General features: G+C 61.3%; 2 protein-coding genes across 2 annotated transcripts; both read right to left on the bottom strand.

Annotated features, from left to right (window-relative positions):
• Positions 1-127: 127 nt before the first annotated feature.
• On the bottom strand, positions 128-9,504 carry LOC135995982 (fas-binding factor 1 homolog). Its single transcript, XM_065647634.1, is given in 19 exon segments — positions 128-444; positions 1,028-1,273; positions 1,459-1,635; positions 2,444-2,597; positions 2,916-3,023; positions 3,544-3,750; positions 4,111-4,211; positions 4,409-4,493; positions 4,975-5,192; positions 5,283-5,388; positions 5,452-5,588; positions 5,709-5,821; positions 6,104-6,237; positions 6,459-6,588; positions 7,137-7,451; positions 7,454-7,609; positions 7,612-7,686; positions 9,199-9,306; positions 9,438-9,504. Coding segments are annotated over 19 exon segments (2,865 nt in total). The 3' UTR covers positions 128-216.
• Positions 9,505-11,926: 2,422 nt separating this feature from the next.
• LOC135995981 (fas-binding factor 1 homolog) lies at positions 11,927-21,303 on the bottom strand. Its single transcript, XM_065647633.1, is given in 20 exon segments — positions 11,927-12,243; positions 12,827-13,072; positions 13,258-13,434; positions 14,243-14,396; positions 14,715-14,822; positions 15,343-15,549; positions 15,910-16,010; positions 16,208-16,292; positions 16,774-16,991; positions 17,082-17,187; positions 17,251-17,387; positions 17,508-17,620; positions 17,903-18,036; positions 18,258-18,387; positions 18,936-19,250; positions 19,253-19,408; positions 19,411-19,485; positions 20,060-20,101; positions 20,998-21,105; positions 21,237-21,303. Coding segments are annotated over 20 exon segments (2,907 nt in total). The 3' UTR covers positions 11,927-12,015.
• Positions 21,304-23,121: the final 1,818 nt, after the last annotated feature.

Below are 23,121 nucleotides of genomic sequence, written 5' to 3'. Positions count from 1 at the left end.
TTCCTGTGCACAAAACTGTCACAGAAATGTTCTTGACCCCAGGTTTCCCATACCAGAATCTCAGACGTTTGTGCTTTAAAAAATAATTTAATTATAAGATACAAAACAACTTGAAAGGTACAGCAAAGAAACAGTCCAGACTGGGGGCCTTTCAGGGGTTGGAACACAAGGCAAAAGAGACTTGGGCTTTTAAACCCATTTCTCTTAAGAAACCCTCTAAGAAATGGTGGTCAGGAGCAGGGAGGACGGCCGGGATGCTCGCAGAGGTGAAGTGCAGTAGGGCGCTTTCCTCAGGATCTCCAGAAATAACTGCGTAACCTCAAAGAAATCGTGGTCCGGAGAAGGGCAGAAGGACGGACGGGATGCTGACAGACATGAAGTGTTGTATCGAGCTTTCTTGAGGGACTCCAAGAAGATCTTCTCCCTTTCTAAGTAATCATCCTCCTGAGAAGAGAGGAAGGATGGGTGGGAATGATCCCAGAAAGTGCCACAGAAACAGGGTCACAGTCCAAGGTGTTGCTCATCAACAAGAGAAGGATCCCAAAGCCTCCCTCGTACCATGGCCCCCCATGAAGGGGACCCCTCCTCATGCTCCTCCAGAGCCTAGAACCTCACAGTCTGAGCAAGACCCGCAGGGGAAGCCTCCAAGAGCGTCCCTGCCTGGGGAAAGACCCAGCAGGGACCTGACGGCACAGGATGGGGACACCACAAAGCCAGAGTCCAGCAGAGCTGGCATCTCCCACCCAGGGAAGGGCTGAGCAGAGGGCAACCCCTTCAAGCTGAGGACGATGTCCATCTCGGGTTGGACGTGGAGCCAGCCTGAGACAAGCTGCGAGCATCCCCCTCTCCTTGCCTCTGCTGTCACTCCTCTGGCTGCCCGCGGCTTCTTCCAGCCCACCCGGCCCAGCCCAGGGCTCAGCCCTGATCTCAGGAGACCCCCCGGCTCTCAGGGCCCCGTCGGGTTCACCCAGCCCAGCTCCGCCAGCGGCTCCGCAGCCCCTTCCAGCCCCGCTCTCCCCCGCCTCACCTGCTCGGCCTGGTACTTCAGCAGCTCCACTTGGGCGCTGTACGTGGAAGCTAAGGAGGCCTTTTCCTGGTCCAGACGCCACTCCTGCTGCTTCAGCTGTTCCTGCTGCTGCTTCAGCTGCTCCTGCTGCTGCTTCAGCTGCTCCTGCTGCTGCTGCAGGACCTGCAGCTTGTCCCAGAACTCGCGCTGCATCCTGCGTGCCTCCCCCAGGGCTCGCTCCCCCTCCGCGTGCTTCTGGGCCAAGAGCTGCAAGGCAGAGCGGCTGGGGAGCTTGGGGACAGGGACCCTCGCTGCCCTGGGCTGGGGCTCCTCTGCGCGTCCCCTTGTTCCCCTCCCGGCACAGGATTCATGACTTCAGGAGGGCTGTGAGACCCTGGCTGTGCTGCCAGCCCATGCACCGCTACGAACCGTGGTGCAGACGCTCGGCTTACCTCTTTCGAGCTTCTCATCAGCTCCTCCTGCTGCTGGACACGCAGCGCGGCCCCGTTCACCTTCTCCTTCTCCAGCCTCAGCTCCTGCCAGGCCTTATCCAGCCTCTGCCTGTCTCTCGCCAGCTGCTCCTCCTTGGCTTTCAGCTCCTGGCCCTGCATCTTCAGCTCTGCCCGCTCCTAGGGTGGGCACGGGGGAAACCGATGAATCACCTGCCCTGTCCCGGACACCATCTCACGTCTTCTGAGGGGGAGGCAGAGCCCCTGTTGAGCTCTTCCTGTGGCCGCTTTGGGTGCAGAGCAACAGCCCCCGGTGCTCCAGCAGTGCCCTCACCCCTCCACCTGTGGGGACCAGGGCTGGCAGAGCTGGGACCGGACACACACACACACTCCTTCCTCAGAACGGACGCAGCCCCTCACCGTGCTGCACACCCTCAAACACGCTCACCGCACAGCAGTTCCTCGGCACTGGAAATACCCAGCCTGAGTGGTCCTTTGCCACCCTGGCAGCCCTGAAAAATGCAGCTCTGCCGCACTGTCTGTGCCACATGTCCCCTCTGGACAGCCCTGGGGGGAGCAGAACTGGCTCTGGACACGTCGCCGTGGCACGGGGAGGTTTTGCCTCATCCACCGTGGGGGTTTCCTCTCCCCAGACTCACAACAGAGGCGGCTGCGCCTGGTCTGGCTGCCCAAACTCCTCACGGGTAAAGGGGAGAGACAGAGTTGATGCTTCAGTCAACATCTGAAACGGGCTGGTGGAGCCTGTTCCTGGGACACCCCCATTCTCACCACCCCGAGCGACATCCCTGTCACCAGAAGGCAGCGCTGAACATCTCCCTGGTGAGCAGGACCCACCCGTGAGCCTGCCAGATGCTGCAGGGACAGACACCATTCACGGGCTCCAGGCCGGGGACCTCCTGTGGGCCAGAGAAACGCCCCGGACCCAGCCAGGAGCCTGGCCCGGGCAGAGGACACAGCGTGGGCTCACCTGCTCCAGCAGCCGAGTCTGCTCGCCCAGCCTGGCCTCCGTGTTGGTCACCAGCTCCTGGACACGGCTCCGCTCCTCCTCCATGTCCCTCTTGCACATGTTCTGCAGGTCACTGGAGAACTTCTCCATCTTCTCAATGATGCCGTCCAGAGACCTGTGCAGAGGAGCGAGGGGAGGGTCACCCTGGGGGACACACTTTGTCTCACTGCGAACGAGACGGGGACGTGTGCTGGGCCATAGGCCGGGCAGCCCTGCCCCGAACCTCTCGGGATCAGAGCACAGCCGGAGGAAGATGCAGCTGCTGCTTCGGGGAGCACAGACAGATACTAAATAACAGCCCAGCATCCCTGGGGGCTGCGGGTGGGAGAGAGGATGGGCCCTGCTCCTCCTGTGCTGCGGGCCTGGTTTCCCGGAGGACAGGGAACGCCCTGGCCAGGGATCAACGCGGGGACACGACACCGGCTGTCCGTACCTGGTGTGTGAAGTGGTGCTGGTCAGCACATCCATCTCTTGCTCTTTCAGCCACTTCACGTGCTGGAGCTGCTCCTCGTGTTTCTTGCGCAGTTCCTGGACAGACCCCCTGCAGGACACGGAGAAGGAGCCCAGCATGGGCTGTTACAAACTGGTGCTCCCCGTGACGGGCACCGTGGAAGAGGCTCTGTCGTGGGGCTGAGAACCAGGTCCCAGGAGCTGAGCTGGCAGGGTGGTCTGTCACGGGGCATCCCACAGACTGCCATCCACATCTGGGACGGACCACATCTGGGGGTTATGGGCTTCTCTGCCTAAAACCAGATTTCTCATTGACCCAAACTATGCAGACATCAGCAACTCATTGTTCTGAATAAAAGGAATCTGGGGGAGAGAAAACATGGGGTTCAGCATCTTTCAAAATGCAATGCATTCCGTCGGGATGATGTCTCCAGCCAGATCTCCCTGTCTCCAGCTGCAAAGCAAATCCCCACTCCAAAAGCCACTGAGCTGCCCTCAACCCAGCGCTTCTGGACTCTCCTTTCTCCTTTCACCATCTCCCCAAACCGTTCCCTGGTTCCTTCACCCAGAGCGGGGGTACCGGCACCACATGCCGCTCGTGCCGCTCTCACCTCTGCAGCTCCCGCAGCCGCTGCAGCTCCAGCCGGTGCTGCTCCCGCAGCTCCTCCAGGTCCAGCCGGTGCTGCGCCAGCAGCTCTGCCCGATCGCGCGCCGTGTCCTGCCACTGCTGCCGCAGCTGAGCCACCAGCTGCTCGTTCTGCTGCCGCAGCATCTCCACCCGCTGCCCGTAGTTCTCCTCCAGTAGGGTGACTGAGGTCCTGCCCGGAGAGAGCCCGTGAGGGGTCACGGCACCGAACAAGTGTTGCTTTCATTGCAGTACCCGGCACTCTGCACCCAAAGGGCACACGGGGATTTAGCAGCAGATCGGTGTTGCTGTGTGCGTGGGGAAACTGAGGCAGGGGCTGCTTCGCTCTCCGCATTCTGAGCCCTGAGCCCTCTGCTGCTGCCCAGTGCGGTGCCCTGGTTGGGGACTTGCTGGCAAAGGGACAGGCCCCTCCTCTTGTCACCCACCCAGGGAGGATTTGGGACGCGCCCCAGCACTGTCCCCTCAGGGGAGCTGGATGGGGCTGTAGGCGAGGACCTGCCGGAGGAGGGGAGCACAGGCCAGAGCCTGCTACCTGTGGCTGCTCTTCTGGAGATCCAGGTACTCCCGGTGCTGCTGCTGCGCACTCTCCAGCAACAGTTTGTGGTGCGCCCGCTCCTCCTCCAGCATCCGCACCTGCCGGGCACCCGGGGAGAAGGTTCTTGTGCTGCCCCGGGGACAGAACCCCCACAGCAGCACTCGGTGGCCATTGGCATCTCTGGACAGGGAGGTTGCTCCTCTCTCCCGTCACCCTGATGCTGTTTGGAGCAGACGTGGCCCCTTCTCCTCCCCCTGGCTCACCCATGTCCCCCTCCACAGGCGCTGGGGCTCACCTGGCTCTCCAGCTCTGCCACACGGGCCTGGGCGCTCAGCAGCTCTGCCCGACACTCCGATGCTGCTGGGGAGGCGGCCAGCTGGCTGCAGGCAAAAAGCACCCGATGTGGTCAAGCCGAGGAGGCCATGAGAGACAAGATCCCTCCCCAACACCAGCTCCTGCCTCGCAGCTGAAAGCCTCCGTCCCGCTCGGCTGCGGCAGGATTCAGCCTTTTGGCTGCCGAGGGAGCAAAGACCCCAACAGCTCCAAGCCTGGTGCTCCCCTCGCTGCACCCACCCCCTTCCCCGGGCACCCCCAGCTCACAGCCCCTGCCCGCCGCTCGAGGCACTTGGGCTGCAATTCCCTTCTGAGCCCCGTTCAGAGGGCACAAGTCTGAACCCGCACAGGGGAACGGGACTGTGGGCTGGATCAGCGGGACAAAGACCCGCGGCATTACCCCAACCGGAGACGAGAAAGTGCTTAAATGAATTTCATAACTCTGAGGCAGGCGTTGCTGAGAGCTGCTGCTGGAGCAGCCACACGTGGAGCAGACGGGAGCGCTGCGGCCATTGACCGGGCCTTTACCTGACGGGAGAGCGGGGAGCCAGCCCTTCGCCCGCGGTCTCTGAGGGCTCGGCCTTTGTGTCTTGGGCCTCCGAGGGCTCGGCCTTTGTGTCTTGGGTTTCCAAGGGCTTGGTCTTTTTCTCTTGGGCCTCCGAGGGTTCCGCCTTTTTCTCCTGGGTCTCTGAGGGCTCAGCCTTTTTCTCTTGTGCCTCCGAGGGCTCAGCCTTTTTCTCTTGGGCCTCTGAGGGCTCAGCCTTTTTCTCCTGGGTCTCTGAGGGCTCGACCTTCTTCTCCTGGGTCTCCATGGTCTTGGCCTCTATCTTCTGCACCTCGGCCTGTGCTTCGGCTTTCCTGCGAGCCAAGGCAGCCGTCAGCCAGTCCATCGGGTCGGGTTTAGCCGCTGCCTCCTCTGCAGCCCCGAGCTGGCTGGCGGGGCTGGGCCGCCCGGCTGCGGCAGGGCTGGGGATGCTGAGTGCCGGGCTGCCCTTGGCTGGGGACAGCGGGTCCGGGTCCAGGAAATCGTCATCCTCCAAGCCCAGCCAGTCGTCTCCGCCCCTTCTTCTCTGCACGGGGTTCCGTCTGCCTGGACGACGAGGTGTGGAGCGGAGCTCTGGGTTCGGTTCGCTGCCGCTGATCTCGGCAGAAAACCTGAGGAAGGAGAAGCAGCTGCAGACCTGCCTGCAAGGGGATGCGGGGACCTGCCTGCTCAGCCGCAGGGACAGCGGGGTGGTGGCTGGAGCTACAGACACACGCACAGCACCGTACCTCACCGACTGCCCCGTTGCCGGCTGGACCGCGGGCCTGGAGCCCATCGAGGGCTTGTAGGCTCCAAAGACAAGTTCCTCCTTGTCCCAACGCTTTTCCTCCTCTGTTCAGACAAGGAGCCTTGAGCCAGCGCCCAGAGGAGCAGCTGCTGCAAAGACACCAGCCCTCCCCTCCTCCTCCTCCTCCTCCCAGGCTGCCTCGAGGGCAGAGCACAACACTTCTGCATGAGCCGCCTTCCCCCGCGCTGACCCAGAGCCCGTTAACCGCCCTGCTCACCCCGACAGAAAGGGCATTTCCCCTGCAAGGGCATTACAAATAAAGCTCGCTAGCCCAAGCCAATGCTGTCAGCTCTGCAGACCTTCCCAACGTCCCTGGCTGGGCTCACCTGGCTGCTTTGGGAGCTTTTTATCCAGTTTGAACTCCCTATGCTCTCCCGTACCTGGCTTTTCCAGGACTTTGGCCACGGAGCCTCGTCCGAACAACTCATCCAGCTTGGAGCGCGCTGGCCGGAGCTCCTCTCTGTGGGGACACGGTGGCAGATGGTTTCTCCAGAGGCAGGGCTGTCCCTCCTCACACAGCCTGGCCAGGCTGCTCTGGCTCTTCTCTGCCAAACCAGCTGCTCTTGCCCCTTGCTGGGACCCACGGGCAGAAGCTCCAGCATCCCCCCCCAGCACGGTGGCACCGGCTCAACGTGCAGCCCGCCCCCTGCGTTACTCCCACCGCCTCCGCACTGCCCTTACTCTTTTTTTGGGCCATTGCCAATTCCCATCGCATCCAACAGGTTGTCGTCATCAACATCTTCAAACGTCGATGTCTTCCTCCTCTGGACCGGGGCCACCGTGCGCAGGGGCGTCTGGCGTGGGGGTAGCTCTGGGGATGGGATCGCACATGGGAGGAGGTTTGAGCAGGGCAGGTGTTGGTTTTTTAAACAACAAGAGATCCAAGCAGCCCAGTGGGATTTATCGGGGAGAAAGGCCATTTGAGGGGAGCATCGGACCCATGAGCATCCCCGCTGCAGGAACAAGAGGGGCGAGTGCCTGTAACAGCCACAGTGCAGCCGGGACCCACCCAGACGTGCCCCCGCTGGGCTTTGCCGTGGACCGCGGATGCTACGGCCACCCAAATCCTGACCCCAAAAACTTGGTCTCATTTGGCACCGTGCAGAACAGGCCGGGTGAGGCCCAAGGGAAAATCTGAGCCTCCCTTCCCGCAAAGGAAAGGCCAGTTCTGTAACCTGTGGCACTCCCTGAGCTGTGGCACAACCAAGCCCGTTATTGAGTTGCTCTAGAAATGACCGCTCTGCTTAGTCACAGATGGGACTGGGTGGCTTTCGATTTCATCAGCTGGGACCTCACACAAACTCAGCCAGGCTGCTGATTCCTTTCCTACAAGGAGGAGGCATCCAGCAACCTGCTTACCTTTCCTGCTGCTCTGTTCCAGTGTTGTCTCAGAGCTGCTCTCAGTGCCACGTTTCACGGGCATCTTCCATGGCCCAGAACCGGGTTTTGATGTCCCCAGGAAATCCCAGTCCGCGTCGTCCTTGTCCTGGAAAGCAAGAGGATGAGGACGGGCACAGGGCGAGCGCTGCGGATGCCTCAGCACTGCTCTTCCCTTGGGAGGCTGGTGCTGGGGGCCGTGGCTGCAGCGCACGGGGGCTGAGATGGGGGGATTTCGGTACTTGAAACGCTCTGTGCCCTGAGTCCTGTGCTGAGATCCTGCTGCTGCCTCCGGAACACCCAAGCCCATTGCTTTGGGTGAGGGCTCTTCCTACGACGCTTGAGCCGAAACGCACCCAGGAAGGCTGGGCTGCAGCAGCATGTGCCCCCGGGCTTTGCTCCATCCTCGGTACCTGGAAGCCTGTCTCCCACCGGACACCCACTCCCCTCTCCTGTCTTTTCCCCCTGCCGGCGATGCCCGAGAGCTCAGCCCCAGCCCTCAGGACATCCAGACTCTCTCCCCAAATTTGGGCTCACCCCTGCAGCTGCCTTGTTCTCTGCAGGGACCTTGCTGAAGAAATCATCCTCTGCAAACCACCTGTCGGGGCGGGGAGCGGGTGCAGAAGCTGAGGACGGGGCAGGTCAGGAGGACGTGGGGAGCACGGAGAGATCTGAAAGGCACTCACTCCTTGCTGGCCCGCACGCTGCTGCTCCAGGCTCTCCCACCGCTGCTCCCGGCCGGCTGGGAAGCTCTGGCAGATGTAACACGGGGTTCAACTGGAAAAACGCAGGGAGAGAGCAGGATGATGGACACGGCCATAGCCCAGGCCTGGGCACTCCACAGGGGGATTTGCCAGCTTCTCATGGACCACAGAGGCTTTTAATCAGAGACAAACTTCCCTTCACCTCCCCAGACCGACGGACAACCTGTTCAGTGGCCTCTGGCTCTGGGAACCCGGCTGTCCCCCCTGCTCCCTGCTGCCTCCCCCCTCACAACTGGAGCCTCTCGCAGATCAAGGGCTGTTGCACCAGCAGCTCCTGCTCCCAGGAAGGGAGGACCAGGACAAGGATGCTGCCCTTTCAGCTGCAAAGAAGCTTCATTTTACCATCATATCCCCGCAGATCCTCAAGGATGTCATCAATAGAGCCTGAAACAAGACAAATTCAAGGTGCTGAGGCAGGTGAGCTCATCAAGCTCGTGCAGAAAAGCTCCCAATGTCAACAAGGCTTGCTCTTCCGAGATCCCCCAAGAAGAAAGATTTGGGCTCAAGCACCAGCAATGTAATGTCTGCCATGTCTTCCACAGAGAGCTGCCAGGGCCAGGACTTGACTCCAAATGCACTGCTTCAGTATGAAGGGCAGCAAGAGGCCTCTAAACCAGCAGTTAGGGAGCAGGGGAGGGGAAGAACTGAAATAAACGCATATATTCTCCCCCAGATTTGGGAAAACCCACAGGAACAGAATATAGGAGCCCAGGAAGCAAATCCCTTTGACTGGAGAGGCAGGTGAATATGTTTGGGTCAGCAATGACACAATGCACTGAGCTGCACCTTTCACACAGGGATGGCGACCGTTCCGGTAGCCAGGGCTGCCACCTCATCCCAGTGTCCCCCCTCCTCCGTCCCAGGCATCCCCAGCACACCAAAGCACCTACGGACAGGGAAAGGAGACCACGCCAGTGTACTTACCACTTATGCTTCTCTTGGCTCGCGTAGCCTACGGAGAAAGGCAAATTCCCTCATTGCAAAACCAAGCGAGTCTGAGCTGGACTTTCTCAGCACACTAAAGCCAGAGGCAGGTTTCTTCAGAGAAGCCCAGCAGCACCAGCGAAGCCCTCGTCCCGCCCGCGCTGCTTGGGAAATGGCAGGTGAAACCCCGGGCAAGCAGAGAGATGTGACACCTTCAGTGACACCAGGGAGCTCAGCCCCTCCTGCCTGCCAGCTGGGCAGAAGCCCCCAGCCCTCGGGATGGCTCCTGCCTGCCAGCCAGTGCCACAGCAGCACTGGGGATTTCCCAGGCCTGCCTGAGCACCCATCACACTCACCATGGCAAGAGCCGGGCTTTCCCTTGCTCAAGATGGTCTCCTCGCAGATTCCTCCGCTGTCAGCCCCCGGGGGGGATCGAAGATCCTTGCTCACGTCCACACTCTGACCTGCAGGGAGAGGAGGATTTCCTGACTTGCTGTTAAACCTACGTCCCCCTGCCGCCCCCCCGGCTGGCTCCCTGCTGCTCACGCCTCTCCAAGGCCCTGGAAACCAGGCTCCATCTCAGCCTTAAACACACCTGCAATCACAGAATCGCAGAAGTATTCTGGTTGGAAAAGACCCTCAAGATCATTGAGTCCAACCATAAACCTCACACTACCAAGTCCGCCCCCACCCCATGTCCCTGAGAACCTCATCTCTGCATCTTTCAAACCCCTCCAGGGATGGTGACTCCAGCACTGCCCTGGGCAGCCTGTTCCAGTGCCCCACAGCCCTTTGGGGAAGAAATTGTTCCCCAGATCCAGCCTCAACCTCCCCTGCCGCAACTTGGGGCCGTTTCCTCTCATCCCAGCGCTTGTTCCTGGGGAGCAGAGCCCGACCCCCCCTGGCTCCAAGCTCCTTTCGGGCAGTTCAGAGATCAGAAGGTCTCCCCTCAGCTCCTGTTCTCCAGCTGAACCCCCAGCTCCCTCGGCCGCTCCCATCACACTTGTGCTCCAGCCCCTCACCAGCTCTCCTGCTCTTCTCTGGACACACTCCAGTAGCTCAAGGCGTCAACCGAAGTCTCCAGATCCACAAGTCGCCGAGATGAACAGCACCTCCCGCGATGCTGCAGGACGGAGCAGCCGCCGCGGCACCGACCGCACCGACCGCACCGACCGCACCAACCGCACCAACGGCACCAACGGCACCGACCGCACCAACGGCACCGGCCGCACCAACCGCACCAACGGCACCGACCGCACCAACGGCACCGACCGCACCAACCGCACCAACGGCACCAACCGCACCAACGGCACCGGCCGCACCAACCGCCGCCGCTCCGCGTCCCGTGGCCGCGACACCGGGGGCCCTCGCGCCCCCGGCCCCCAGCGGGCGCGGGCCTGGTGGCCATGGCCGCAGCGTCCCGGTCCCCGGGCTCACGGCAGCCCCAGCCCCGCCCGGCCCCGCCCGGCCCCGCCCGGCCCTTCCCTTCCCTTCCCTTCCCTTCCCGGCCCTTCTCCTCTCGCCGGGTGCTGGGAAATGGAGTCCCCGGCGGGCCCGGGGCAGGGCCGGCAGCTCCAGCCCCGGCGGCTCCGCTGCCCCCCGGGGCACTTTCAAACCTCTTTTCAAAGCCTACACGCCTAATGGCTTCAAACACTGAAACCTTCTGGACGGGCTTTCTCGAGGCTCTTGTCTAAGTGTGTCTCCTTCAGTGCAGAGCAGCTGCTGAGCCTGCAGAGAACTACGGAATTTCACTTCGGCTTGAGAACAAGTGACAGAATCCCAGAATCCCCGCCTGGCTGGGGCTGAAGGGCCCCCTGGAGATCCCCCAGCCCAGCCCCCCTGCTCACGCAGGGTCACCAGAGCAGATCACACAGGTCGGTCCAGGCGGGTTTGAATGTCTCCAGAGAAGGAGACTCCACACCCGCTCTGGGCAGCCTGGTCCAGGCTCTGGCACCTCCCAGCAAAGAAGTTTCTCCTCATGTTCAGCTGGACCCTCCTGTGTTTCAGTCTGTGCCCGTTGCCCCTCACCCTGGCGTTGGGCACCACTGAACAGAGTCTGGTCCATCCTCTGACACCCACCCTGAGATATTGATCACATTGATCAGATCCCTCTCAGCTTCTCTGCTCCAGCTCAACAGCCCCAGCTCTCTCAGCCTTTCCTCACAAGAAAGATGCTCCAGACCCATCAGCATCTTTGTAGCCCAGCGCTGGACTCTCTCCAGTAATTCCTTGTCCTTCTTAAACTGGGGAGCCCAGAACTGGACACACAACTCAGATGGGGCCTCACCAGGGCAGAGCAGAGGGGGAGGATTCACCTCCCTCAACCTGCTGGCCACGCTCCTCCTCATGGACCCCGGGTACCATCGACCTTCTTGGCCACAGGGCGCGTTGCTGGCTCATGGTCAACCTGTTGTCAACCAGAACTCCTGTGACAGCTCGGCCCTACCACGGCCGGCGGGATCCACCCCTACGGGGGCAACTGCCTCCCGGTAGCGCTGGCCGGGTGGCCAGTGGCACTCGCCCTGACGGATGGAGGCCAGACAAACAGGGCAGCTGGAGCTGTACTGGGTTCACTGGGCACCAGGACCTTCTGGTAAAAGCAACAGCTTTCCTCTGCTAATCCAGACAGCCCTGCGCGAGCCCCGAGTCAATATAAAAACAAACTGAAGGAAATCAGACAAAGCTCCTTGGGAATGCATGGGGAGGAAAAAACAGCCTGGACACCTCACTTGGGATTGTTGTTTTCTGCAAGATGGCCTTTAAAAACCAGAAGAACATCCCACAACAACCTCCAGACCCAAGGACCTGGGTCAACTGATTTCTGCCCTCAAACACCGGCTTCATCATTCCAGGTCAAATTGGCAGTTTCTCCAACCACCATCTGTGGGTTTTTTGGCTCCAGAGAAGGACGAGAATTTCCTTCCCAGCTCCATCAGCAAAGTGGTGCCACACACAGATTCCTGTGCACAAAACTGTCACAGAAATGTTCTTGACCCCAGGTTTCCCATACCAGAATCTCAGACGTTTGTGCTTTAAAAAATAATTTAATTATAAGATACAAAACAACTTGAAAGGTACAGCAAAGAAACAGTCCAGACTGGGGGCCTTTCAGGGGTTGGAACACAAGGCAAAAGAGACTTGGGCTTTTAAACCCATTTCTCTTAAGAAACCCTCTAAGAAATGGTGGTCAGGAGCAGGGAGGACGGCCGGGATGCTCGCAGAGGTGAAGTGCAGTAGGGCGCTTTCCTCAGGATCTCCAGAAATAACTGCGTAACCTCAAAGAAATCGTGGTCCGGAGAAGGGCAGAAGGACGGACGGGATGCTGACAGACATGAAGTGTTGTATCGAGCTTTCTTGAGGGACTCCAAGAAGATCTTCTCCCTTTCTAAGTAATCATCCTCCTGAGAAGAGAGGAAGGATGGGTGGGAATGATCCCAGAAAGTGCCACAGAAACAGGGTCACAGTCCAAGGTGTTGCTCATCAACAAGAGAAGGATCCCAAAGCCTCCCTCGTACCATGGCCCCCCATGAAGGGGACCCCTCCTCATGCTCCTCCAGAGCCTAGAACCTCACAGTCTGAGCAAGACCCGCAGGGGAAGCCTCCAAGAGCGTCCCTGCCTGGGGAAAGACCCAGCAGGGACCTGACGGCACAGGATGGGGACACCACAAAGCCAGAGTCCAGCAGAGCTGGCATCTCCCACCCAGGGAAGGGCTGAGCAGAGGGCAACCCCTTCAAGCTGAGGACGATGTCCATCTCGGGTTGGACGTGGAGCCAGCCTGAGACAAGCTGCGAGCATCCCCCTCTCCTTGCCTCTGCTGTCACTCCTCTGGCTGCCCGCGGCTTCTTCCAGCCCACCCGGCCCAGCCCAGGGCTCAGCCCTGATCTCAGGAGACCCCCCGGCTCTCAGGGCCCCGTCGGGTTCACCCAGCCCAGCTCCGCCAGCGGCTCCGCAGCCCCTTCCAGCCCCGCTCTCCCCCGCCTCACCTGCTCGGCCTGGTACTTCAGCAGCTCCACTTGGGCGCTGTACGTGGAAGCTAAGGAGGCCTTTTCCTGGTCCAGACGCCACTCCTGCTGCTTCAGCTGTTCCTGCTGCTGCTTCAGCTGCTCCTGCTGCTGCTTCAGCTGCTCCTGCTGCTGCTGCAGGACCTGCAGCTTGTCCCAGAACTCGCGCTGCATCCTGCGTGCCTCCCCCAGGGCTCGCTCCCCCTCCGCGTGCTTCTGGGCCAAGAGCTGCAAGGCAGAGCGGCTGGGGAGCTTGGGGACAGGGACCCTCGCTGCCCTGGGCTGGGGCTCCTCTGCGCGTCCCCTTGTTCCCCTCCCGGCACAGGATTCATGACTTCAGGAGGGCTGTGAGACCCTGGCTGTGCTGCCAGCCCATGCACCGCTACGAACCGTGGTGCAGACGCTCGGCTTACCTCTTTCGAGCTTCTCATCAGCTCCTCCTGCTGCTGGACACGCAGCGCGGCCCCGTTCACCTTCTCCTTCTCCAGCCTCAGCTCCTGCCAGGCCTTATCCAGCCTCTGCCTGTCTCTCGCCAGCTGCTCCTCCTTGGCTTTCAGCTCCTGGCCCTGCATCTTCAGCTCTGCCCGCTCCTAGGGTGGGCACGGGGGAAACCGATGAATCACCTGCCCTGTCCCGGACACCATCTCACGTCTTCTGAGGGGGAGGCAGAGCCCCTGTTGAGCTCCTCCTGTGGCCGCTTTGGGTGCAGAGCAACAGCCCCCGGTGCTCCAGCAGTGCCCTCACCCCTCCACCTGTGGGAACCAGGGCTGGCAGAGCTGGGACCGGACACACACACACACTCCTTCCTCAGAACGGACGCAGCCCCTCACCGTGCTGCACACCCTCAAACACGCTCACCGCACAGCAGTTCCTCGGCACTGGAAATACCCAGCCTGAGTGGTCCTTTGCCACCCTGGCAGCCCTGAAAAATGCAGCTCTGCCGCACTGTCTGTGCCACATGTCCCCTCTGGACAGCCCTGGGGGGAGCAGAACTGGCTCTGGACACGTCGCCGTGGCACGGGGAGGTTTTGCCTCATCCACCGTGGGGGTTTCCTCTCCCCAGACTCACAACAGAGGCGGCTGCGCCTGGTCTGGCTGCCCAAACTCCTCACGGGTAAAGGGGAGAGACAGAGTTGATGCTTCAGTCAACATCTGAAACGGGCTGGTGGAGCCTGTTCCTGGGACACCCCCATTCTCACCACCCCGAGCGACATCCCTGTCACCAGAAGGCAGCGCTGAACATCTCCCTGGTGAGCAGGACCCACCCGTGAGCCTGCCAGATGCTGCAGGGACAGACACCATTCACGGGCTCCAGGCCGGGGACCTCCTGTGGGCCAGAGAAACGCCCCGGACCCAGCCAGGAGCCTGGCCCGGGCAGAGGACACAGCGTGGGCTCACCTGCTCCAGCAGCCGAGTCTGCTCGCCCAGCCTGGCCTCCGTGTTGGTCACCAGCTCCTGGACACGGCTCCGCTCCTCCTCCATGTCCCTCTTGCACATGTTCTGCAGGTCACTGGAGAACTTCTCCATCTTCTCAATGATGCCGTCCAGAGACCTGTGCAGAGGAGCGAGGGGAGGGTCACCCTGGGGGACACACTTTGTCTCACTGCGAACGAGACGGGGACGTGTGCTGGGCCATAGGCCGGGCAGCCCTGCCCCGAACCTCTCGGGATCAGAGCACAGCCGGAGGAAGATGCAGCTGCTGCTTCGGGGAGCACAGACAGATACTAAATAACAGCCCAGCATCCCTGGGGGCTGCGGGTGGGAGAGAGGATGGGCCCTGCTCCTCCTGTGCTGCGGGCCTGGTTTCCCGGAGGACAGGGAACGCCCTGGCCAGGGATCAACGCGGGGACACGACACCGGCTGTCCGTACCTGGTGTGTGAAGTGGTGCTGGTCAGCACATCCATCTCTTGCTCTTTCAGCCACTTCACGTGCTGGAGCTGCTCCTCGTGTTTCTTGCGCAGTTCCTGGACAGACCCCCTGCAGGACACGGAGAAGGAGCCCAGCATGGGCTGTTACAAACTGGTGCTCCCCGTGACGGGCACCGTGGAAGAGGCTCTGTCGTGGGGCTGAGAACCAGGTCCCAGGAGCTGAGCTGGCAGGGTGGTCTGTCACGGGGCATCCCACAGACTGCCATCCACATCTGGGACGGACCACATCTGGGGGTTATGGGCTTCTCTGCCTAAAACCAGATTTCTCATTGACCCAAACTATGCAGACATCAGCAACTCATTGTTCTGAATAAAAGGAATCTGGGGGAGAGAAAACATGGGGTTCAGCATCTTTCAAAATGCAATGCATTCCGTCGGGATGATGTCTCCAGCCAGATCTCCCTGTCTCCAGCTGCAAAGCAAATCCCCACTCCAAAAGCCACTGAGCTGCCCTCAACCCAGCGCTTCTGGACTCTCCTTTCTCCTTTCACCATCTCCCCAAACCGTTCCCTGGTTCCTTCACCCAGAGCGGGGGTACCGGCACCACATGCCGCTCGTGCCGCTCTCACCTCTGCAGCTCCCGCAGCCGCTGCAGCTCCAGCCGGTGCTGCTCCCGCAGCTCCTCCAGGTCCAGCCGGTGCTGCGCCAGCAGCTCTGCCCGATCGCGCGCCGTGTCCTGCCACTGCTGCCGCAGCTGAGCCACCAGCTGCTCGTTCTGCTGCCGCAGCATCTCCACCCGCTGCCCGTAGTTCTCCTCCAGTAGGGTCACTGAGGTCCTGCCCGGAGAGAGCCCGTGAGGGGTCACGGCACCGAACAAGTGTTACTTTCATTGCAGTACCCGGCACTCTGCACCCAAAGGGCACACGGGGATTTAGCAGCAGATCGGTGTTGCTGTGTGCGTGGGGAAACTGAGGCAGGGGCTGCTTCGCTCTCCGCATTCTGAGCCCTGAGCCCTCTGCTGCTGCCCAGTGCGGTGCCCTGGTTGGGGACTTGCTGGCAAAGGGACAGGCCCCTCCTCTTGTCACCCACCCAGGGAGGATTTGGGACGCGCCCCAGCACTGTCCCCTCAGGGGAGCTGGATGGGGCTGTAGGCGAGGACCTGCCGGAGGAGGGGAGCACAGGCCAGAGCCCGCTACCTGTGGCTGCTCTTCTGGAGATCCAGGTACTCCCGGTGCTGCTGCTGCGCACTCTCCAGCAACAGTTTGTGATGCGCCCGCTCCTCCTCCAGCATCCGCACCTGCCGGGCACCCGGGGAGAAGGTTCTTGTGCTGCCCCGGGGACAGAACCCCCACAGCAGCACTCGGTGGCCATTGGCATCTCTGGACAGGGAGGTTGCTCCTCTCTCCCGTCACCCTGATGCTGTTTGGAGCAGACGTGGCCCCTTCTCCTCCCCCTGGCTCACCCATGTCCCCCTCCACAGGCGCTGGGGCTCACCTGGCTCTCCAGCTCTGCCACACGGGCCTGGGCGCTCAGCAGCTCTGCCCGACACTCCGATGCTGCTGGGGAGGCGGCCAGCTGGCTGCAGGCAAAAAGCACCCGATGTGGTCAAGCCGAGGAGGCCATGAGAGACAAGATCCCTCCCCAACACCAGCTCCTGCCTCGCAGCTGAAAGCCTCCGTCCCGCTCGGCTGCGGCAGGATTCAGCCTTTTGGCTGCCGAGGGAGCAAAGACCCCAACAGCTCCAAGCCTGGTGCTCCCCTCGCTGCACCCACCCCCTTCCCCGGGCACCCCCAGCTCACAGCCCCTGCCCGCCACTCGAGGCACTTGGGCTGCAATTCCCTTCTGAGCCCCGTTCAGAGGGCACAAGTCTGAACCCGCACAGGGGAACGGGACTGTGGGCTGGATCAGCGGGACAAAGACCCGCGGCATTACCCCAACCGGAGACGAGAAAGTGCTTAAATGAATTTCATAACTCTGAGGCAGGCGTTGCTGAGAGCTGCTGCTGGAGCAGCCACACGTGGAGCAGACGGGAGCGCTGCGGCCATTGACCGGGCCTTTACCTGACGGGAGAGCGGGGAGCCAGCCCTTCGCCCGCGGTCTCTGAGGGCTCGGCCTTTGTGTCTTGGGCCTCCGAGGGCTCGGCCTTTGTGTCTTGGGTTTCCAAGGGCTTGGTCTTTTTCTCTTGGGCCTCCGAGGGTTCCGCCTTTTTCTCCTGGGTCTCTGAGGGCTCAGCCTTTTTCTCTTGTGCCTCCGAGGGCTCAGCCTTTTTCTCTTGGGCCTCTGAGGGCTCAGCCTTTTTCTCCTGGGTCTCTGAGGGCTCGACCTTCTTCTCCTGGGTCTCCATGGTCTTGGCCTCTATCTTCTGCACCTCGGCCTGTGCTTCGGCTTTCCTGCGAGCCAAGGCAGCCGTCAGCCAGTCCATCGGGTCGGGTTTAGCCGCTGCCTCCTCTGCAGCCCCGAGCTGGCTGGCGGGGCTGGGCCGCCCGGCTGCGGCAGGGCTGGGGATGCTGAGTGCCGGGCTGCCCTTGGCTGGGGACAGCGGGTCCGGGTCCAGGAAATCGTCATCCTCCAAGCCCAGCCAGTCGTCTCCGCCCCTTCTTCTCTGCACGGGGTTCCGTCTGCCTGGACGACGAGGTGTGGAGCGGAGCTCTGGGTTCGGTTCGCTGCCGCTGATCTCGGCAGAAAACCTGAGGAAGGAGAAGCAGCTGCAGACCTGCCTGCAAGGGGATGCGGGGACCTGCCTGCTCAGCCGCAGGGACAGCGGGGTGGTGGCTGGAGCTACAGACACACGCACAGCACCGTACCTCACCGACTGCCCCGTTGCCGGCTGGACCGCGGGCCTGGAGCCCATCGAGGGCTTGTAGGCTCCAAAGACAAGTTCCTCCTTGTCCCAACGCTTTTCCTCCTCTGTTCAGACAAGGAGCCTTGAGCCAGCGCCCAGAGGAGCAGCTGCTGCAAAGACACCAGCCCTCCCCTCCTCCTCCTCCTCCTCCCAGGCTGCCTCGAGGGCAGAGCACAACACTTCTGCATGAGCCGCCTTCCCCCGCGCTGACCCAGAGCCCGTTAACCGCCCTGCTCACCCCGACAGAAAGGGCATTTCCCCTGCAAGGGCATTACAAATAAAGCTCGCTAGCCCAAGCCAATGCTGTCAGCTCTGCAGACCTTCCCAACGTCCCTGGCTGGGCTCACCTGGCTGCTTTGGGAGCTTTTTATCCAGTTTGAACTCCCTATGCTCTCCCGTACCTGGCTTTTCCAGGACTTTGGCCACGGAGCCTCGTCCGAACAACTCATCCAGCTTGGAGCGCGCTGGCCGGAGCTCCTCTCTGTGGGGACACGGTGGCAGATGGTTTCTCCAGAGGCAGGGCTGTCCCTCCTCACACAGCCTGGCCAGGCTGCTCTGGCTCTTCTCTGCCAAACCAGCTGCTCTTGCCCCTTGCTGGAACCCACGGGCAGAAGCTCCAGCATCCCCCCCCAGCACGGTGGCACCGGCTCAACGTGCAGCCCGCCCCCTGCGTTACTCCCACCGCCTCCACACTGCCCTTACTCTTTTTTTGGGCCATTGCCAATTCCCATCGCATCCAACAGGTTGTCGTCATCAACATCTTCAAACGTCGACGTCTTCCTCCTCTGGACCGGGGCCACCGTGCGCAGGGGCGTCTGGCGTGGGGGTAGCTCTGGGGATGGGATCGCACATGGGAGGAGGTTTGAGCAGGGCAGGTGTTGGTTTTTTAAACAACAAGAGATCCAAGCAGCCCAGTGGGATTTATCGGGGAGAAAGGCCATTTGAGGGGAGCATCAGACCCATGAGCATCCCCGCTGCAGGAACAAGAGGGGCGAGTGCCTGTAACAGCCACAGTGCAGCCGGGACCCACCCAGACGTGCCCCCGCTGGGCTTTGCCGTGGACCGCGGATGCTACGGCCACCCAAATCCTGACCCCAAAAACTTGGTCTCATTTGGCACCGTGCAGAACAGGCCGGGTGAGGCCCAAGGGAAAATCTGAGCCTCCCTTCCCGCAAAGGAAAGGCCAGTTCTGTAACCTGTGGCACTCCCTGAGCTGTGGCACAACCAAGCCCGTTATTGAGTTGCTCTAGAAATGACCGCTCTGCTTAGTCACAGATGGGACTGGGTGGCTTTCGATTTCATCAGCTGGGACCTCACACAAACTCAGCCAGGCTGCTGATTCCTTTCCTACAAGGAGGAGGCATCCAGCAACCTGCTTACCTTTCCTGCTGCTCTGTTCCAGTGTTGTCTCAGAGCTGCTCTCAGTGCCACGTTTCACGGGCATCTTCCATGGCCCAGAACCGGGTTTCGATGTCCCCAGGAAATCCCAGTCCGCGTCGTCCTTGTCCTGGAAAGCAAGAGGATGAGGACGGGCACAGGGCGAGCGCTGCGGATGCCTCAGCACTGCTCTTCCCTTGGGAGGCTGGTGCTGGGGGCCGTGGCTGCAGCGCACGGGGGCTGAGATGGGGGGATTTCGGTACTTGAAACGCTCTGTGCCCTGAGTCCTGTGCTGAGATCCTGCTGCTGCCTCCGGAACACCCAAGCCCATTGCTTTGGGTGAGGGCTCTTCCTACGACGCTTGAGCCGAAACGCACCCAGGAAGGCTGGGCTGCAGCAGCATGTGCCCCCGGGCTTTGCTCCATCCTCGGTACCTGGAAGCCTGTCTCCCACCGGACACCCACTCCCCTCTCCTGTCTTTTCCCCCTGCCGGCGATGCCCGAGAGCTCAGCCCCAGCCCTCAGGACATCCAGACTCTCTCCCCAAATTTGGGCTCACCCCTGCAGCTGCCTTGTTCTCTGCAGGGACCTTGCTGAAGAAATCATCCTCTGCAAACCACCTGTCGGGGCGGGGAGCGGGTGCAGAAGCTGAGGACGGGGCAGGTCAGGAGGACGTGGGGAGCACGGAGAGATCTGAAAGGCACTCACTCCTTGCTGGCCCGCACGCTGCTGCTCCAGGCTCTCCCACCGCTGCTCCCGGCCGGCTGGGAAGCTCTGGCAGATGTAACACGGGGTTCAACTGGAAAAACGCAGGGAGAGAGCAGGATGATGGACACGGCCATAGCCCAGGCCTGGGCACTCCACAGGGGGATTTGCCAGCTTCTCATGGACCACAGAGGCTTTTAATCAGAGACAAACTTCCCTTCACCTCCCCAGACCGACGGACAACCTGTTCAGTGGCCTCTGGCTCTGGGAACCCGGCTGTCCCCCCTGCTCCCTGCTGCCTCCCCCCTCACAACTGGAGCCTCTCGCAGATCAAGGGCTGTTGCACCAGCAGCTCCTGCTCCCAGGAAGGGAGGACCAGGACAAGGATGCTGCCCTTTCAGCTGCAAAGAAGCTTCATTTTACCATCATATCCCCGCAGGTCCTCAAGGATGTCATCAATAGAGCCTGAAACAAGACAAATTCAAGGTGCTGAGGCAGGTGAGCTCATCAAGCTCGTGCAGAAAAGCTCCCAATGTCAACAAGGCTTGCTCTTCCGAGATCCCCCAAGAAGAAAGATTTGGGCTCAAGCACCAGCAATGTAATGTCTGCCATGTCTTCCACAGAGAGCTGCCAGGGCCAGGACTTGACTCCAAATGCACTGCTTCAGTATGAAGGGCAGCAAGAGGCCTCTAAACCAGCAGTTAGGGAGCAGGGGAGGGGAAGAACTGAAATAAACGCATATATTCTCCCCCAGATTTGGGAAAACCCACAGGAACAGAATATAGGAGCCCAGGAAGCAAATCCCTTTGACTGGAGAGGCAGGTGAATATGTTTGGGTCAGCAATGACACAATGCACTGAGCTGCACCTTTCACACAGGGATGGCGACCGTTCCGGTAGCCAGGGCTGCCACCTCATCCCAGTGTCCCCCCTCCTCCGTCCCAGGCATCCCCAGCACACCAAAGCACCTACGGACAGGGAAAGGAGACCACGCCAGTGTACTTACCACTTATGCTTCTCTTGGCTCGCGTAGCCTACGGAGAAAGGCAAATTCCCTCATTGCAAAACCAAGCGAGTCTGAGCTGGACTTTCTCAGCACACTAAAGCCAGAGGCAGGTTTCTCCAGAGAAGCCCAGCAGCACCAGCGAAGCCCTCGTCCCGCCCGCGCTGCTTGGGAAATGGCAGGTGAAACCCCGGGCAAGCAGAGAGATGTGACACCTTCAGTGACACCAGGGAGCTCAGCCCCTCCTGCCTGCCAGCTGGGCAGAAGCCCCCAGCCCTCGGGATGGCTCCTGCCTGCCAGCCAGTGCCACAGCAGCACTGGGGATTTCCCAGGCCTGTCTGAGCACCCATCACACTCACCATGGCAAGAGCCGGGCTTTCCCTTGCTCAAGATGGTCTCCTCGCAGATTCCTCCGCTGTCAGCCCCCGGTGGGGATCGAAGATCCTTGCTCACGTCCACACTCTGACCTGCAGGGAGAGGAGGATTTCCCGACTTGCTGTTAAACCTACGTCCCCCTGCCGCCCCCCCGGCTGGCTCCCTGCTGCTCACGCCTCTCCAAGGCCCTGGAAACCAGGCTCCATCTCAGCCTTAAACACACCTGCAATCACAGAATCGCAGAAGTATTCTGGTTGGAAAAGACCCTCAAGATCATTGAGTCCAACCATAAACCTCACACTACCAAGTCCGCCCCCACCCCATGTCCCTGAGAACCTCATCTCTGCATCTTTCAAACCCCTCCAGGGATGGTGACTCCAGCACTGCCCTGGGCAGCCTGTTCCAGTGCCCCACAGCCCTTTGGGGAAGAAATTGTTCCCCAGATCCAGCCTCAACCTCCCCTGCCGCAACTTGGGGCCGTTTCCTCTCATCCCAGCGCTTGTTCCTGGGGAGCAGAGCCCGACCCCCCCTGGCTCCAAGCTCCTTTCGGGCAGGTCAGAGATCAGAAGGTCTCCCCTCAGCTCCTGTTCTCCAGCTGAACCCCCAGCTCCCTCGGCCGCTCCCATCACACTTGTGCTCCAGCCCCTCACCAGCTCTCCTGCTCTTCTCTGGACACACTCCAGTAGCTCAAGGCGTCAACCGAAGTCTCCAGATCCACAAGTCGCCGAGATGAACAGCACCTCCCGCGATGCTGCAGGACGGAGCAGCCGCCGCGGCACCGACCGCACCGACCGCACCGACCGCACCGACCGCACCAACCGCACCAACGGCACCGACCGCACCAACCGCACCAACGGCACCGACCGCACCGACCGCACCAACGGCACCGACCGCACCAACCGCACCAACGGCACCGACCGCACCAACGGCACCGACCGCACCAACGGCACCGGCCGCACCAACCGCCGCCGCTCCGCGTCCCGTGGCCGCGACACCGGGGGCCCTCGCGCCCCCGGCCCCCAGCGGGCGCGGGCCTGGTGGCCATGGCCGCAGCGTCCCGGTCCCCGGGCTCACGGCAGCCCCGGCCCCGCCCGCAGCAGCCCCGCCCGGCCCCGCCCGGCCCCGCCCGGCCCTTCCCTTCCCTTCCCTTCCCTTCCCTTCCCTTCCCTTCCCTTCCCTTCCCTTCCCTTCCCTTCCCGGCCCTTCTCCTCTCGCCGGGTGCTGGGAAATGGAGTCCCCGGCGGGCCCGGGGCAGGGCCGGCAGCTCCAGCCCCGGCGGCTCCGCTGCCCCCCGGGGCACTTTCAAACCTCTTTTCAAAGCCTACACGCCTAATGGCTTCAAACACTGAAACCTTCTGGACGGGCTTTCTCGAGGCTCTTGTCTAAGTGTGTCTCCTTCAGTGCAGAGCAGCTGCTGAGCCTGCAGAGAACTACGGAATTTCACTTCGGCTTGAGAACAAGTGACAGAATCCCAGAATCCCCGCCTGGCTGGGGCTGAAGGGCCCCCTGGAGATCCCCCAGCCCAGCCCCCCTGCTCACGCAGGGTCACCAGAGCAGATCACACAGGTCGGTCCAGGCGGGTTTGAATGTCTCCAGAGAAGGAGACTCCACACCCGCTCTGGGCAGCCTGGTCCAGGCTCTGGCACCTCCCAGCAAAGAAGTTTCTCCTCATGTTCAGCTGGACCCTCCTGTGTTTCAGTCTGTGCCCGTTGCCCCTCACCCTGGCGTTGGGCACCACTGAACAGAGTCTGGTCCATCCTCTGACACCCACCCTGAGATATTGATCACATTGATCAGATCCCTCTCAGCTTCTCTGCTCCAGCTCAACAGCCCCAGCTCTCTCAGCCTTTCCTCACAAGAAAGATGCTCCAGACCCATCAGCATCTTTGTAGCCCAGCGCTGGACTCTCTCCAGTAATTCCTTGTCCTTCTTAAACTGGGGAGCCCAGAACTGGACACACAACTCAGATGGGGCCTCACCAGGGCAGAGCAGAGGGGGAGGATTCACCTCCCTCAACCTGCTGGCCACGCTCCTCCTCATGGACCCCGGGTACCATCGACCTTCTTGGCCACAGGGCGCGTTGCTGGCTCATGGTCAACCTGTTGTCA

The sequence above is a fragment of the Caloenas nicobarica genome, chromosome 18 (genome assembly GCF_036013445.1).
Source record: "Caloenas nicobarica isolate bCalNic1 chromosome 18, bCalNic1.hap1, whole genome shotgun sequence".
NCBI lineage: Eukaryota > Metazoa > Chordata > Aves > Columbiformes > Columbidae > Caloenas > Caloenas nicobarica.
The sequence above is the reverse complement of the archived record's forward strand: the minus strand, read 5'-3'. Positions and strand labels throughout refer to the sequence as shown.